Source organism: Phalacrocorax aristotelis, chromosome 1 (genome assembly GCF_949628215.1).
Source record: "Phalacrocorax aristotelis chromosome 1, bGulAri2.1, whole genome shotgun sequence".
In the NCBI taxonomy this organism is placed as follows: domain Eukaryota; kingdom Metazoa; phylum Chordata; class Aves; order Suliformes; family Phalacrocoracidae; genus Phalacrocorax; species Phalacrocorax aristotelis.
In genome coordinates, this window is record NC_134276.1 from 61,349,636 (window position 1) to 61,364,566 (window position 14,931).

At 41.8% G+C, this 14,931-nt stretch overlaps 1 protein-coding gene across 1 annotated transcript; it reads right to left on the reverse strand.

Moving 5' to 3' along the window:
• Positions 1 to 766: 766 nt before the first annotated feature.
• On the reverse strand, positions 767 to 12,685 carry POGLUT2 (protein O-glucosyltransferase 2). The gene is made up of 10 exons (XM_075090267.1): positions 12,306 to 12,685; positions 9,925 to 10,130; positions 9,302 to 9,507; positions 8,455 to 8,532; positions 4,452 to 4,624; positions 3,146 to 3,383; positions 2,350 to 2,559; positions 1,893 to 1,982; positions 1,247 to 1,351; positions 767 to 1,029 (listed from the first exon to the last, which is right to left on the reverse strand). The coding sequence occupies exons 1-10, from the start codon at positions 12,473 to 12,475 to the stop codon at positions 1,012 to 1,014; spliced, it is 1,494 nt and encodes a 497-aa protein (XP_074946368.1). The 5' UTR covers positions 12,476 to 12,685; the 3' UTR covers positions 767 to 1,011.
• Between the last annotated feature and the right edge of the window lie 2,246 nt (positions 12,686 to 14,931).

Genomic DNA, 14,931 nt, shown 5'->3' on the forward strand with positions numbered 1-14,931 from the left:
TTGGCAGATGAAAGTTAAAAATCAAATACAATGTTCTTCTGCCATTTCTCACAAGATGCCTCAGGAATGCTGATCTCCCAGCAGTAATGTTGTTCGATATGCATAGCACCCATCCAAGTGTTTGCAAACAAAAGAACCACGTGGTCTTTTAATTGGCTGCGTTACAGAGAAAAACCCTCACTTTGGACTGGAAACATATGCGCTAACTTTAGAATTCAGTTAATTTAAACTTGACTTTAAATCCACCTATGGATCATTTTCAGATGATATTGATGTGCTCAGAAAGTAACAGTTGAATTACTTAGTATCAGTGGAAAGCAAGTATTTTAAAAATAGACTGTCTAAACAATGATCGGTTTAGTTTCAGTAGTCGCTGCTGAGTGCTACCCGATTCTTTTCGTATTGCCAAAGAGACTGAATTTCACAGACAGAGCATCTGTGAGAAATCATATGGAACTTAAAACTTTTCTCTAATATTCCTTTAGTGTCCAATACCACTGTGTTTTTCCTTCAGGTTAAAACCTGATAATAGCAGGATAAAAGGATAAACCCCAATGAAAAAATAGGACAGAGGGTAAACCCTGTGTCATCACCGTCTCTGAGAATACTGCATCTCTCAGAAGGAACAAAGTCATGGTCTGAAAAAGACGACAGTTCTTACCTGCCCTTTTTTGCAGAACACACTTGCGAATAGACTCGGTATAACAAGCATGCGTAAGAAGTGCCTGCATATCCAGGCTATCTCAGGACAGTAACACATGGCTGATACAAACGTGTTTTTTATTTAAAAAAAAAACAACTATAAAAATGTATTTGGACAAGGCTCTGCAACCACTGCCTGATAAAAAGGAAACGGGGTCCTCAGTTTTCTTCCATATGTAGATCATGATACAGTAAACTTCATAATATCCGTTGACATCCATTGGCATTCTGATCCAAATATTTCTTCTTTCCTAAAGAAGGTGCTCTGAACATAGGTAAATATTCAGAAAATTATTTCCTTTCTTTCTGTCAGAGTTCATCTTTGGCCTGTAGTCAAGACAGAAGAAACATCTTTTCAGTGAATTGGAAGCTCGATTTTTAACTGTCTAGTCCTGCAAGCACACTAAGAAACGTCTCCAAGTTTGATAGGTGCTGTCGGTCTGGTAACTGATACCAGGGGCTACTGCGCAACGGCCGTTCCACCTTGGTTGCACGTGAACTGAAGACACCCAGCACCTTCCATGTAACAGCGCAGGTACCGTACCTTTCTTCTGTGGCAAGTACACGGAAAAAGGTCATCATCGGGCTGCTGCACTTTCTCCATCCCATCTCTGATTTTTGGCTCACTCACTTGCAAGCTGGCATATTCCTAGTTTTAAAAAAGGAAGGTATTGTTAATTTGTAAACTTGTTAGATGGTACGTCTGGTGGTAAATACTGCACCGACTCAGCTGAGTAATTCTCCAAGAACTCTGGGGCTACGCAGTCGGTTACTCCGTACTGGGTCACTGATGACAGGGTAAGCAGATACTTAACTGCAGACAGGAGCCCCGCCGGGTGCCCCACTGGCGTCTCGCTATGCCGGTGCTAATGCACAGATATTTGCAGCTGTGGTTCACAGGGTGTGCGTCTGACGTGGAATTCTTTGATCATTGTGGGCAACATATTCTTGCAGATTAGATCAAGATTTATGGGATCCGACTGCTTCTCTCAAACCACCAGCGTAGCCTTAGGGGGTTTCACAGGGAAGAACTGCATGCAGTGTTTGTAAACCAACTGAGGTTCTTAATTGCTGCTGCTTGCTTTGCGGCTTCGTGTACTGGACTGGCCGATCGCCAGCAGCTCCGGGACCCTGAATTCTTTCTGTGGGATTTCTATTTTTGTGGTAGTAGCTGTTAAAAATATACTAACCTGGAAAAGTTTGAAATAATAACAAAAAATGTGATCTCCCATGAGATTGCTTCTTGCAAATTCTTGTCCAGATTTTGCAATGTTTTTTGCCTGTCAAGGAAAACGAAAGGGTTTTTTAAAAAAAATTCTCAAAAAATAGTAGTAATTTCAGTATTGATTCTGGGGTTAAGTATAGTGTTGACAGTCTAGGATAATGTATCTATTTTTATTTAAGCATTCTTAATTTTAAAAGTAAGGTATTCTTACGAAAATACTCTTAATTTTTCCGAAGTTCAATTAAATTTCATATTAAGGGCAGCATTATGTATTTTTAAAAAAAGTGTTGTTCTTATCTGTAGAGTTGATGACAATAATTTTCAAGTCCTTCTGGCAGATTTTTTTTTTTGTTTTAAAGAAATGCACTTTTTGCTCTATTTCGTCTAGAAACATCGCTGAGTACTTCTAAACATATATTTACCTCTTCATCATGCTCTTTTGCCCACTGTATTTTTTCTAGTAGATCACTCAGGTCACTTTTAAATGGAATATAATGTTTCCACGGCTGCAGCTCGTTGTAAAAATGCTCATAGTAGATGGAGTCTTGCTTCAGCACCACGCTGTTTCCTGCTAGTAGATAAGGCAATCTGTATGCTGCCACTGTGCCATCAATATTAATTTGATATTTATACTGGAAAGAAAATGACCGTAAGTTATTAACAAACAGAAGATCCAAGTAGCTTGGTTAGGTTATATTATTCTGAGGGCACTGGTATTACTGACTTGCTGATATTGAGAAATGTAGGATTGGCTAGGCAAGCATCAATGTTTAAGTAGCTTTTATTATTTAGTTTGGCATTCATCACAGTGCAGGGTACAGAGAGATGCCCTCTTCATCAGTTAAGTTCTCCGGAAATTCTTAGATGCTCATCCTCGGATGCGAGGGTAGTTGTGCCACTTCATCCACTGATTTTCCCGCTATGTTAGTTATGTTAGTAGTCCTGATCGCTGAATCAGGAAAAAGAGATAAAAAGGAACTTGGAGTTACAAAGATTACACAAGGTTCTACAGAACCTTTAGATGTAAATCAAACATTATTATCCTCAGTGGAAGAGCTACATAGCAGTTAATCCCACTGGAGGGATGCCTATTCACGCTTGTTATTGCCGGTGTGCTGAAAAACTAAAAGTCGCTTTATTATCAGTAATATCTACAAAGTTATTTGATACGGGGAAACACCAAGAACCTAGTTCTGCGAAAACTGGCTAGTGGCTTACCTTAAAAAAATCAAAAAATGAAATGTGCTTAACAATGGGGCCATAGAGGCTTTCATCATGTTTAAAAAAAAAAAAGTTTGTGAAAGCAGCATCTATGATCTCTGGGTATTTTCTGCTCAGTTTTACGAGTTCAAGCCTCTCTTTGCGGCTGTCGCGTCCTCTCCAGAATGCTGTGGTATTCTTTTCTTCCCATGATGGGCCAGTATTTGCTTGAACTGACATCATATCCAGACTGACTCTGGAGGAGAAAGAAGTGATTTAATAGTGAAGCCTACTGGAAATTTTTTTAAGTGCAATTACTTAAAAGAGTTTACAGTGCCATTAGGCAAATACCAGTGATGAAGGTAAGTCATGAGCTCACCTGTACATGTATTGTGTCAGTATTTTTGCAGTGATAAAAATAGATAAGGATTGTCAAATTCACAGGCCTGTGGCAAGACAGCATCAGCTCAACGACAGCACGGTGTGTGGAAGGAGTACCTACCTGCCAGTTGTCATGGAAAAAAGTGGCTAAAAGTGGATACGGTTGCCGGGACAGATGAAGGTGATACAGGGTAATGCAATAGCTGATAATGGTGATGAGGCAGACCTCATAGTCCAAAGCAAGTTTTTTATGTAACTAGCTTAATACAACATATTTCTCTTCCTTTGCTAAATTAAAGCACAAAAATTGGGGCGGGGCGGGGGGGAAGGCAAGAGGGAGCGTATTTAGGAGAAGTCTCAATACGAAAGACGAGGAACCTGCACTGAATGCAGCGAAATGGTGAACAAGTTCAAAGTGGATAACAAAGATCTCTTAGAAGCTGGCTTTGTAGTGTTTCAAGACAGCGATGGAGCAGGTACGAAGGGCAGTTATGATCAGTAATCAAAGTGGGAGATGGTAGGCCCTAGGTCGAGAATTCTGGCTACATAGGGCTTTAAAAGGTACAGAAAAAAGATTCTAGGAAACTCAGGAAAAAAGAGACCCAGCCAGTTGTCAACATGTTCATGGCGGGGAAACAAAGCAAACAAAATACCTACTCCTCAAACATTCCCTCTAAGTGCTGTTTTCAGTGACTTGACCATGTTTATATGAATTTTGATTTTTTTAAATAAAACAGTGAAGTATTTTAATATATGTCATTTATGTTCTAATACATAACTTGGTTGATGTTAAGACATTGATTACACGGTTATTGCCTACCTACCAGGTGCCAATGTCTCAATGAAAAATAAAGAGTAAAACGGCTAATATACCGTTAATGCAAGTATCTTTTTGGAAGATCATTCACTGTGAATTTTGTGAAAATTTTAAGCAATTTCTTACCGTCCCATAGTCTCCAAAACTGAGTCTGTTAAGTCATATGTTGGCATGACAATGTCTTTTGACTCACTGGACCCACACCATGAAAAGATAGGGTGCAGGTTCTGCGGGGGCTTCTTTTTCTCCAGAGGCCAGTCCCCCAAGTTAACAAAAAATTCTACATCCGGCATTTTCACCTAAACAGAAGCAAAGTAGGCACAAATGCATTTTAATACAAAGCACTGGTCTTCTGCTGGCACCTTGCATTTTGAAAACAACCTCGCTAAGAGGAAAAAATAGCCAGCTCTCTAATAAATCGTTGAAATTTAGAAACATATTAGAAGTGCTTGAGACCACAGAGTAAAGCCTACAAGGCAATTCCTTTTTCTTTAAAGATCTGACAAGTCGCATAAATAGTCTCTCTTTTTTTAAGGGATAGAAACACCTCAGTTTAGAGGATGGTTTCTTGTTATACCTTACATCATTGGCCACACAATCTTTGTACCAGGCTAGCACTGGGATCTGGTAAGCAATAATATACAGTTCCAAGACAAGTTGAACCACCTTGCTGGCCGTACAGAAAATTGCGGTTGGGTGGTAAATTGGTTCTCTGTCGCATCAGTGAACTGATTTGCCCAGTGTCTGCATGATGACTAAATCCAACAGAAGTAACAGAAATGAACAGCCATGATGGGAAGACCACATTTAGTCAGCGCTGGGGTTAATTATGAAGTGTAACATCCTCACTTACTTAAAATAGTTGGTAGTATGGAACCGTATCTGAAATCACTGTCGCAGCCAAAAAGCAAGCAAAATAGTGTTGATGGCCAGGAAATGTTGTAACAACAGGACAGAAGGTGCAATTTTGCCACTGTATTAAACTTTGATGCACCCCCACCTTGAGCACTGTGTGTAGTACCAGTATTTGCAGATGGCGTAAGAGAAGGTACAAAGAAAGGCAGCTACTGTGATAGGGGTGGACCAGCTGCCTTGGAGGAGAAACTGAAAATGGTGGGACACTTCGCTATGGAGAGCAGAAGGCTGAAGGTGACACACGGTTGAGTTTTACAGAACCCTGAAGGCATGTATAATGTCAGTGCAGAACTGATGCCCTATCTGTTCTTAGTTCACCCTCTTTGTGACACTGATTTTTTTTTAAATATAAATTTCCACTACATCTCCCTCAGCTGCCGCTTTCAAAGCAAAAGAATCCTGGTCACATTAGCTTGTCTTTGCATGCCCAAACAGCCTTCTTGCTGTGTAGCTCTTTTTGAGAATGAGAAATGACAACTGCACCATTTTCACACGACAGCCATGTCACAGGTTTTATACTGTGACACAACCTTTTTTTCTTTTGTTTTTGCCTCCCTCCTCAATAAATCTTAATTGGGTATTTGACTACTGTGGACATTTGATTATTACACTGGCATTTTTGGAAAACTTTTGGAATAACTCCAAGATCTCTGTCCTGACTACTAACAGGTAACTTAGAGATCAGGATTGTATGTGTGTAATTCGCACATTTTGTTGAAGTGTTATAATCAGCTATCTTAATATCTTACATGAGAAAGTATCTTCTCTGAAGAAATAACAGTTATGAATGTTAATTTTCAAATTACACATATACATATAAAAATAGATTTTAAACGTATTGCTGACTCATAATACATATGCATCAAAGCGTTTCTCCTCTCAAACCCTGTTATTCTTCAGATCAGAATGGCTGGTCGCAGGCTAACATTTCAGGATCCTTCTGCAGTTTCTAATTTAATTGATATTTATAGATGAGATAGAAATTAATAATTTGCCAAATATCAACCATCCTCCTAAATGGTTGGAGATATTCTCCTCTAATTTGACGACACTGGAAAACTTTTGGCAGAGACATCCAGAAATTCTAAAGATGGAGACCCAAAGCAGTACTTTTTGTCTTCAGTATAATATACAGACCAACAGAAAAGGTTTTATCGTGTACCTTCATTTCACCGGAGGTTTGTCTACACGTTCTAATCTTCAGCACTAAACTTTGTTAGCACAGTGCCATCTAATGGTTATAATGGATATAGAAAAGCTACAAATTACATGTTCTACATCCTCAATGGCAGAATCATTCAACAGGGTAAACCTTCTCCTCCAACCCAATAGTTCTATTGTCTTTCAGTAACACCGTCTTAATAGAAATTCCTGCAGTATTTAATGGAGATGAGACAAACTGTTTTCTAGATCTGTAAACAGTTTCTGTCTTTGGAGTTAGCAAATCTTTTCCAATATTTAGCCTAAACACCTTTGATGCAATTTAATTCCATTATTTCTTGTCCAACACTACTGCCACCGAGAACAGCTTACTTCTATCTTCCATAGAGCAACCATTCAGATAATTAAAGGTTACATTCGTGTCTTCCGTTAGACACTCTTAGATGAAACAATCCCCACTTAAACGAAACTTCATTTGTATCTCTAGTCATTCTCAGCACTTTCCTGTGCCATGTCAGTAACTGAACAATCTTTCCTAAAGCGTGACACCCAGAGACACACACAGGAGCATAACTGATCCATTACTAACCCTGAGTACAGCAGAAAGGTTACTTTACAGTTCTTTCATGTGTTTGTTCTGTTAACGTGTGTGTGTGTGTGTGTGTGTGTGTGTTCAGCTTTTCGCAACAGCATGCCGCTACTGACTCATGTTAAATTTGTGATACTGCAACCTTCACACTTTTCTGCAGAAAATAACCACTCAGTCCCTGTTTTAAATAGGTGTTGTAACTATATGACGTATCCAGCCTTCGTGTAGTATCCTGCCCTGGTCACTTTATTTTATCCATTTTCCCGTACAATTTGTCTTGCTTGTCAAAAAATTTTTTAATTATCATGCTATTCTGTGAGGTGCTGGCCGGTTCGTTCATTTTTGTTATCTTAAAATTCAATAAGCATATTCTCTAGTCCACCATTCAGTCAAAATATTATTAAGTTATTAAATGAGGACTGAACCTAGGACAAACCTCTGCAGAATACATTTGTGACAACTTTTGTCTCTCTGGAAACATTGGCAGCTATTATTTAAGTAAGGTTTTCCAAATACGCCACAGAAGTCTCTTCTAGGCAAAGTTTTCCTATCTTGTGAGACCTACCCTCAAAAGCCTAACTAAAATGAAGATTCCTGACATCCATACAGGAAGCCTATTATCTTGTTATAGAAAGAAATTATATAGTTACAACTTATTTTTTATGATAAATCCATATTGTTTCATACCAATTACCTTATCTTTCAGCTGCTTATAAATAATGTGTTTATTTTTTATGAGCTTTTTAAGGAACATTTTTTAGGTGAACAACTCTGTACTTCAGTAGCTCCTCTCTCGTTTCTCTCCTTCTTAAAAGACAAAGCAGTTTGTCTTTTTACAGTCAAAAATAGGTATTAACTCAGATATCTTAATATTTCTCTTACTGCTCTCTTTACATAATAATCACATATTTCTGTGTGCTGAAACTTCAGCCCTGCTATATTCTGTCACTCTGTACATAACGTTGTTTTTTTCCCAAAGTTGCTTGTACATCAAGGGAGTTTCCCCACGTGTCACCTGGTGGGCTTTTGGTGCCCTTCCTCAACCCTTCCCATCTTGTTTTCAACACATGGAATTTAATGGAGAATGATATGTGTTCCTTATTTTTTTCAGTCATCCTATAAAGTGTACTAGCAGAGACAGAATTTTCTATTAGATGCTACAGGATGATTTATTTAGTCTATAGGGAAAAAAACCAAACCCACACTCTGTTCAAGCCTATCGAACTCCCCTATAAAAGCCTGCTATTCAATTAACATTTGTGATACTCCATCCATTGATCAGATAGCATACTAGAACATGGAAACTTCAAACAAGGAAAACCCATCTAACCTTTCCATTATTAATCAAAGAACAAGAAGGGCTTTTTAACAGAAATAGCAACAAATATGCTGAAGTATACTTGTTAAGCCCAAGCTTCTATACATTAGGACATATAGAATAAATGACTGTACAGATGTACTCACTTTTCTTGTCAAAGAAAGCAGTATGGCATCCATGAAAATTCTGAAGCCAACATGTTCCCCATATGTCTTTATATAAACCTGAAAATAAACAAAGGTTTTACTGCTCTGGTGTTTTCATTTCAGAGAACGGCTGGCACAATTTAGAGCTCTTTTAATCACTTAGTAAGTAACTAGTCAGACAGATTGTATGGCTATATGAATTTATGAATCAGCTGGGAAGCTTTAGAAATCTCATCCCTCCAACTTGTCACAGAAAAGTCACCAAAAAAGAAACAAGCTTTGTTTACTTTTGCAGACATTTTAGGTCTGTCTCATAGAAGTAAAAATTAGTTGCCTGTTTCTGTTGTGTTCCATTGTTCTCATTTCCTTATGAAGCTCTACTGAAGTCCGTAGAATTTTGTTAAAAAGAACTGTAGCCCTGATCCTCAGTGGAGCTAAAAGTGGCATTTCTTTACCTCACAATTATGCACAACATAATTTATTGGTGCATGTCAAATTAGATGATTGTGACACTCCACAGCAATGTTACTCAGCGAGCAGGAAACTGAGTTGGTATGTACGAGACTTGGGTCCGTGCCCAGTACTCACATCGATTGCTTGGAAAGCAGTTTGCCTTCACTATGCTTCAGTTGTGTTGTGACGTGGACAAAAAGCACTTTACAAAGCAGGACAGATATTGTTGGGCTCATATACAAACTGCAAAGTATTCAAGGACAGTGAAGCAAGCAAAGGAAGTTTCTTACAGAACAGACTACAAGAAGCCTTTCAACTGGGAACAGCCAAAGAGCCTAGCTGTATGACTTGCCACCAAATCCCTGTACGGACTTTAGATCAATGCATTCCATACCTTGTTATCTTTGATGGTGTAATGACACAAACTCTGTCTTTGTCCAAACCTTTGTGGAATTTCTTTTGCAATCTTATCTGGATCAACAATGGGAAAATTTGCTAGGTCTCTCTGAATCTGTGGAATGATTTGAGGGCAGTTCATCTCTTCCAGCCATACACTGCTCTCCTCCTGAGGGCAGTCACAGTTTTCATGGTAAATAGGTCCTATCAGGAACACAATTATTATTTTATTTTTAGTAAGTCATGCTATTGAGCTGTTTTGATCACAAAAGAGGGTCAAGGCACTGACCATTCACTCCTTAAAGCCAAACCTTCAGCAACTCTAAATGGACATGTCTGAACTCTTTTTGACTCCAATGGAGTCACGCCAAGCTACATTAGCTTCTGTGTGACCCCTCTACATGTATTTGCTGGGCAACAGCTTCACAGCGTTTGTTTCTTTTTATTATTTTTAATAGTACATGCAGGACACTTACAATGATTCCATAATTCCAATGGGAATTGATAGTCTGGAGCAGTACTGAGATCCTGCAGAACCCTATGCTAATCCTAGAAAACATTCTGGGACACAGTTTGTGAGAAGCAGCCATGATAGGAAATCTGCGTAGCGCTACTTCTTACCTTTTAAAATATATGGAGACTTTGCGACATGTTTATCTCCAGTTTTGACTTCTATCTTCAGGTTGTTGTAGCTTGCGTACATCCTGTATCTTACAAGGAAGGAACCATCTTTCCTGTCTAATACTTGCACACCAACCCGAGTGAATTGTTCATCGGGAGCAGTGATCTTCACCTGGAATGCATTTTCACCCGGTGATGAAGTGAACCTACCCAGAAAGTAAGTGGGAGCTTTAATAAAAAAGGAAACACACAACAGCTTTCTTAGTCTGATCCATTCCTTTTCGAGCTGACAGATTTCCAGCGACTTCACTGAGCCATGCTCAGTCTTTATGAGCACATCTTAGCATTCACACACAAGGCATGATTTTTCCAAAGACAATTTTGTTAGGCTACCTGTAACATCTCATGCTGTTAGAAGCATTAGGTATCAAGAAGGTTCCCCTCAGATACTCATGAACACATCTCCAAAATCATTTGGTGCCCTGCATGTTGAACAGTGTTGCAAATGCAGTCTTTTGATTATATGGGAACAGAGCACATTTAAAAATCCAGAGCTATGGCTCTTGATTAGTAGTAGCTCAACTGTAGAAGGATGGGAAGCTGGAGAGCATGCAGATAAATGGATCTTGGTAGATATGTCTTGGTATCCTGTCCTCTAGGGACAGGGCGAGGGGCAACAGTTTTAAACTGAAATAGGTTAAATTTAGACTGGACATAAGGAAGACATTCTTTACAATGAGGGTAGTGAGGTGCTGGAACAGGTTGCCCAGAGAAGTTGTGGATGCCCCATCCCTGGAAGTGTTCAAGGCACAGTTGGATGGGGCTTTGAGCAACCTGGTCTAGTGGAAGATTATGTCCCTGCCCACGGCAGAGGGGTTGGACTAGATGATCTTTAAAAGTCTCTACCAACCCAAACCATTCCATGATTCTATAAAAAAAACATACCAGAGCAAGCTTCACTTCAGCAGCTTAGTACATCTGTTATTTTACATACACAAGCAAAATGTTTCCAGATTATTTTATTTTCCAGGTATTGTTTAAGGAAGCAGAAAACAGTTAAGCTTCTTAATCATTATGGTAGCTCATACAGCGGAAAAAAAATCATATTACAGAAGCCAGTATCTAGGCAGGGAAAAAACATTATAGTGGGATCATGCAATTCAATGTGTACTTTGACGTTTGGGTAAAATTCACCATATACCAATCACAGAAAAATCTCCATAAAACCAAATAAAATCATTTGAAAAATCATGAAGTTATCACATATCATTGAGGTATTAACAAAGTTGGCACAGTTAAAATGCTGCATGTGCCAACTTTCTTCCACCTCTTTAAACATGGTCCCAGATGTGTAGGGAGAGCTTGGGATAGAGAGAGAGGTGGTGGGAGTGGCTGGACTAACAGATTACAGCCCAGCAGCCTGGTCACCTTTCCTAAAACTTGTCCAGACACACTAGGGAGCTGCCAGTTCAACTAAATGCAGGAAATATTTACTCTCCAAGATAAGCTGAACCGGCAGCTTCCGGACTTGCACGTGCCATGGTGCATCTAATCTGGACAACCTGGATGGAGCGCTCTGAGCTCTTATCTAGCTTGTACGGTCAGGGTTTCTTTCCTGTAGAAATGGAAAGCCGTGAGTGTCCTCTGAAAGTTAAGTTTACCTATTTCATTCCTATGAAGTTTAACTAATGGCCTACAGAGTAATTCCTAAAGGACTCTACTGACCTTGTGCCTATGTGTTTAGGAGAAATACTGGTGGTCCTAACAGTGGAAACAAGCAGGATGCCCGAGCAGGTATATTAATTACATATATAATATCATATATATATATGTTATTAACACTATATATTTTTAAGGTTTTGACAAAGCAGAATAAATCATAGATTGTTGGTTGGACTAATATACGTGTCTGGCTGTTGAACATTCTCATCCTCTTATCTCGTCCCCTTCTGCAGTTACTTGACACTTGTAAAAAGATTAATTAGCTTTTTCTAAGCGATATACATAAAAAAAGCCACGCAGGGAGCCTTCAGCCTTCCCTTTCCACAGTAAAACCCCGAGCAGATTTCAGCCTAAGAGGCGAAAGGGGTTCAGGGGTGACAGGGGCAGGCCAGGCCAGGCCCGCCCCGCCGAGGTCGGGGCCCCGCTGCGACTCGCGGGCGGGGGAGCCGTGTCGATCCGCTCCCTCACAACAACCCCCGCACCACGATTCGGGCGCGGGGCCCGCACACGCTCAGGCGGCTGCCGGGCCCAAGGCGGGCCAAGCGGCCGCAGGAGGCTCTGCCGCTGCCGCCCCGAGCGTGAGGGGGCGGGCGGGCGGGAGCGGCACTTTTAACCCATCTCTCGGATTTGTTTGTGCCCGCCGTTCCCGCCCCGCTTACCTCTGCCCTTCGGCGTCCACGGCCTGCACGTAAAAATATCGAGCGGGGAGGGCGGCCTCCGCCCGCAGGCCGGGCCCCCATACGGCGCTGCGCTGGGGGCTCAGCCGCCCGCCCCCGCCCGCCGCGGCGACGGCGCCCAGGGCGACGCAGAGCGCCCACAGGACACGCATCTACAGCGCTCCTCCCTGACGGACGGAGGAACTCCGCTGAGGCGCGGGACGCGGCCTTCCTCCTTCCCTCACCGCGGCGCCGGGGAGCCTCGCCCTCGCCGCGGCCGCATGGAGCGGGGCTGTGTGGGGGAGCGGGGGGATCGCGGAGCCGCCGCCGCACTATCGCTGCGCCCCACCGGGACCCTCAGCGCACCATCCCCGCGGCGCCGCAGGGGAGCGGGGCGGGGCGATCGCCCGCCACACCCCCAGCTTCCGCGGGGGCAGGGCCGCACTCCCCGCACGGGGAGGGGTCGTTGGGCGGGGCGGCCGTTGGCAGCCGTTGAAGGGGCGGTTGGCGGCTCGCGCCGGCTTAACCCCGGGCAGGTTTTGCGGGGACCCGCCTCAGAGGAAGGGGACCGAGAAGAGGCCGGCTCTGCCCGTCTCTGACTTTTGCGTTCGGACGTCTCGGTGTCACTGTTCTCTCCGTGTCCTGAGCTGAAGTTTCCCCCCGTGCGCTCCATTTCTGTAACATTAGGGTGAGAAATAAAGAGTTTGCTGTTGCGAAAACTAGTTTTCAAAATCCTCCCTGGAGAAGCTGAAGCAGGCCGCTGACGCCTGGTAGCTCCGGTCACCGTCCTGGCCTGCCGGGAGCACAGGTGACAGGGCGCCTCACCAGCCTGCTGCCACCGGGTGATCCAACCTCAGGCTGCAGAAAGCTAGCATGAAACGCTGATGCTGTTCTTAACTACATATAGAATCATAGATTCATTTAGGTTGGAAAAGACCCCTTAAGATCTTTGAGTCCAACCATTAACCTAGCACTGCCAAGTCCACCACTAAACATGTCCCGAAGTGCCACATCCACACATATTTTAAATACTTCTAGGGATTTAAACTCAACCACTTCCCCAGGCAGCCTGTTCCAACACTTGACAACCCTAATAGAAATTTCTCCTAATATCCAATCTAAACCTTCCCTTCTGCAACTTGAGGTCATTCCCTCTCATCCTATTACTTGCTACTTGGGAAAAGAGACTCACACCCGCCTCGCTACAACCTCCTTTCAGGTAGGCTGTACACATACCATGCTTTGCTTTTGTCATTTAGCTACAGAAACCTCACCTAAATTAAGGCTTCTTTGTGAGAGAACTTTGATTCTAAAAGATACTTTCAGTTTTGCTCTTTATTGCTTTCCTCTTGTTAAGGCAAACAATATCAGAAAATTGAACCTCATCATCAAAGAGTCACGAATTTAGAAGAGATTTTGTATTTTGCATTTTGAAATACCGTAAATCCGTTTATAGATAAGCACACACAAAAATCACTTGCTCTGAGAAAATTGCAAGCTGAGAAAGGATCGCTTGGGTCAATGAACGTAGTGTTTTCCAACCAGTGACCTTGCTACAAAACACCTAAAAAAAATTATCAGGCTTCTACAGGCATAGTTTTCGTCTCCTGCCCTTCCCATTTATATGATTTTTCAGGACATTCAGCAGATGGAAGACTTGTAGTTTCCAGTCTAAAAATTCATGCAGGCCCTATTTTATATCCCTGACCCTTTAGCTCCTCTCCCTTCCCCATCTTTACTCTCCTGATATATTTTACAGGCTGAAATCACACTCCTTCTCAGCTTATTTTTTGCTGTAGGAGACATGCCAGTCTCCTTTAGCAAACAAGGACTTTAAAGATGTTATTTAAAAAGAGATTTCATAGCTATAGAATTCACAGAACATCCTTTGTCTTCCTAGTAGGGTGACATTGACACATTAAAAAAAGTACAGCAATGAAGATGAAGGTGACACACTTGTACCCTCCTGCCGTTCTCTTCTCCAGCTTTTCTCCCCCACACAAGCACAGCTCAGGGAATCCGTGTAGAGATCTCACGCTATTTGTCAGCACCCAAAGAAGTTGTAAAATAAATCATGCAACCTAATTTTAGTCCTGGCTGGCAAAGCCAATGTTGCTGCTATCCTAATGCCTGTAATTTGGCTCAGAGAAAAATGCTTTGGAGGCAGAATTGTTTAATTACTGCAAAGACTGTTGGCTCACGAAGGTTCAGCAGGCTTCCAGCTGGCCAAGACATAATGTACACTCTCCATCTCCATCCCCTTGCCTCGGGATGAAGCCACACCAAAACCTGGGTCTGATCTAGGTCGTCTTACCCATGTCCAGGGGACGGCAAGCTTGGCTGAGCCAACAAGCGTTGGAGGACTTTTGCAACTTTGCTCTGCCTCACCACTGAAAGCTGTCAAATAACTCACTAACATTTGAGGAGAAACCAGATTCTTTTTTCCATCACTTGCAGCACCTCTCACGGAAACAACTGCTGGGGCTCCGGGGCTGTGGCACCGTGCTGTCATTGCTAGATCTGTTTTGGTTTTTATTGTAAATTTTATAACTACTTCGTTATAAAAGCAATCATTTAATATTACAAATCAGAATATTTAAAAACAAATAGATTTTAAATAATTGTGGCA

Bases quoted from the DNA above. Each gene is read 5' to 3' on its own strand.
- POGLUT2 (XM_075090267.1), bottom strand. From the start codon at position 12,475: ATGCGTGTCCTGTGGGCGCTCTGCGTCGCCCTGGGCGCCGTCGCCGCG. The intron at 8,533-9,301 runs GTATGGAATGCA...GTTTATTTTCAG, and splicing joins ACACCATCAAAGATAACAAG to GTTTATATAAAGACATATGG. The intron at 2,560-3,145 runs GTAAGCCACTAG...TTTTCTTTCCAG, and splicing joins CATTTTTTGATTTTTTTAAG to TATAAATATCAAATTAATAT.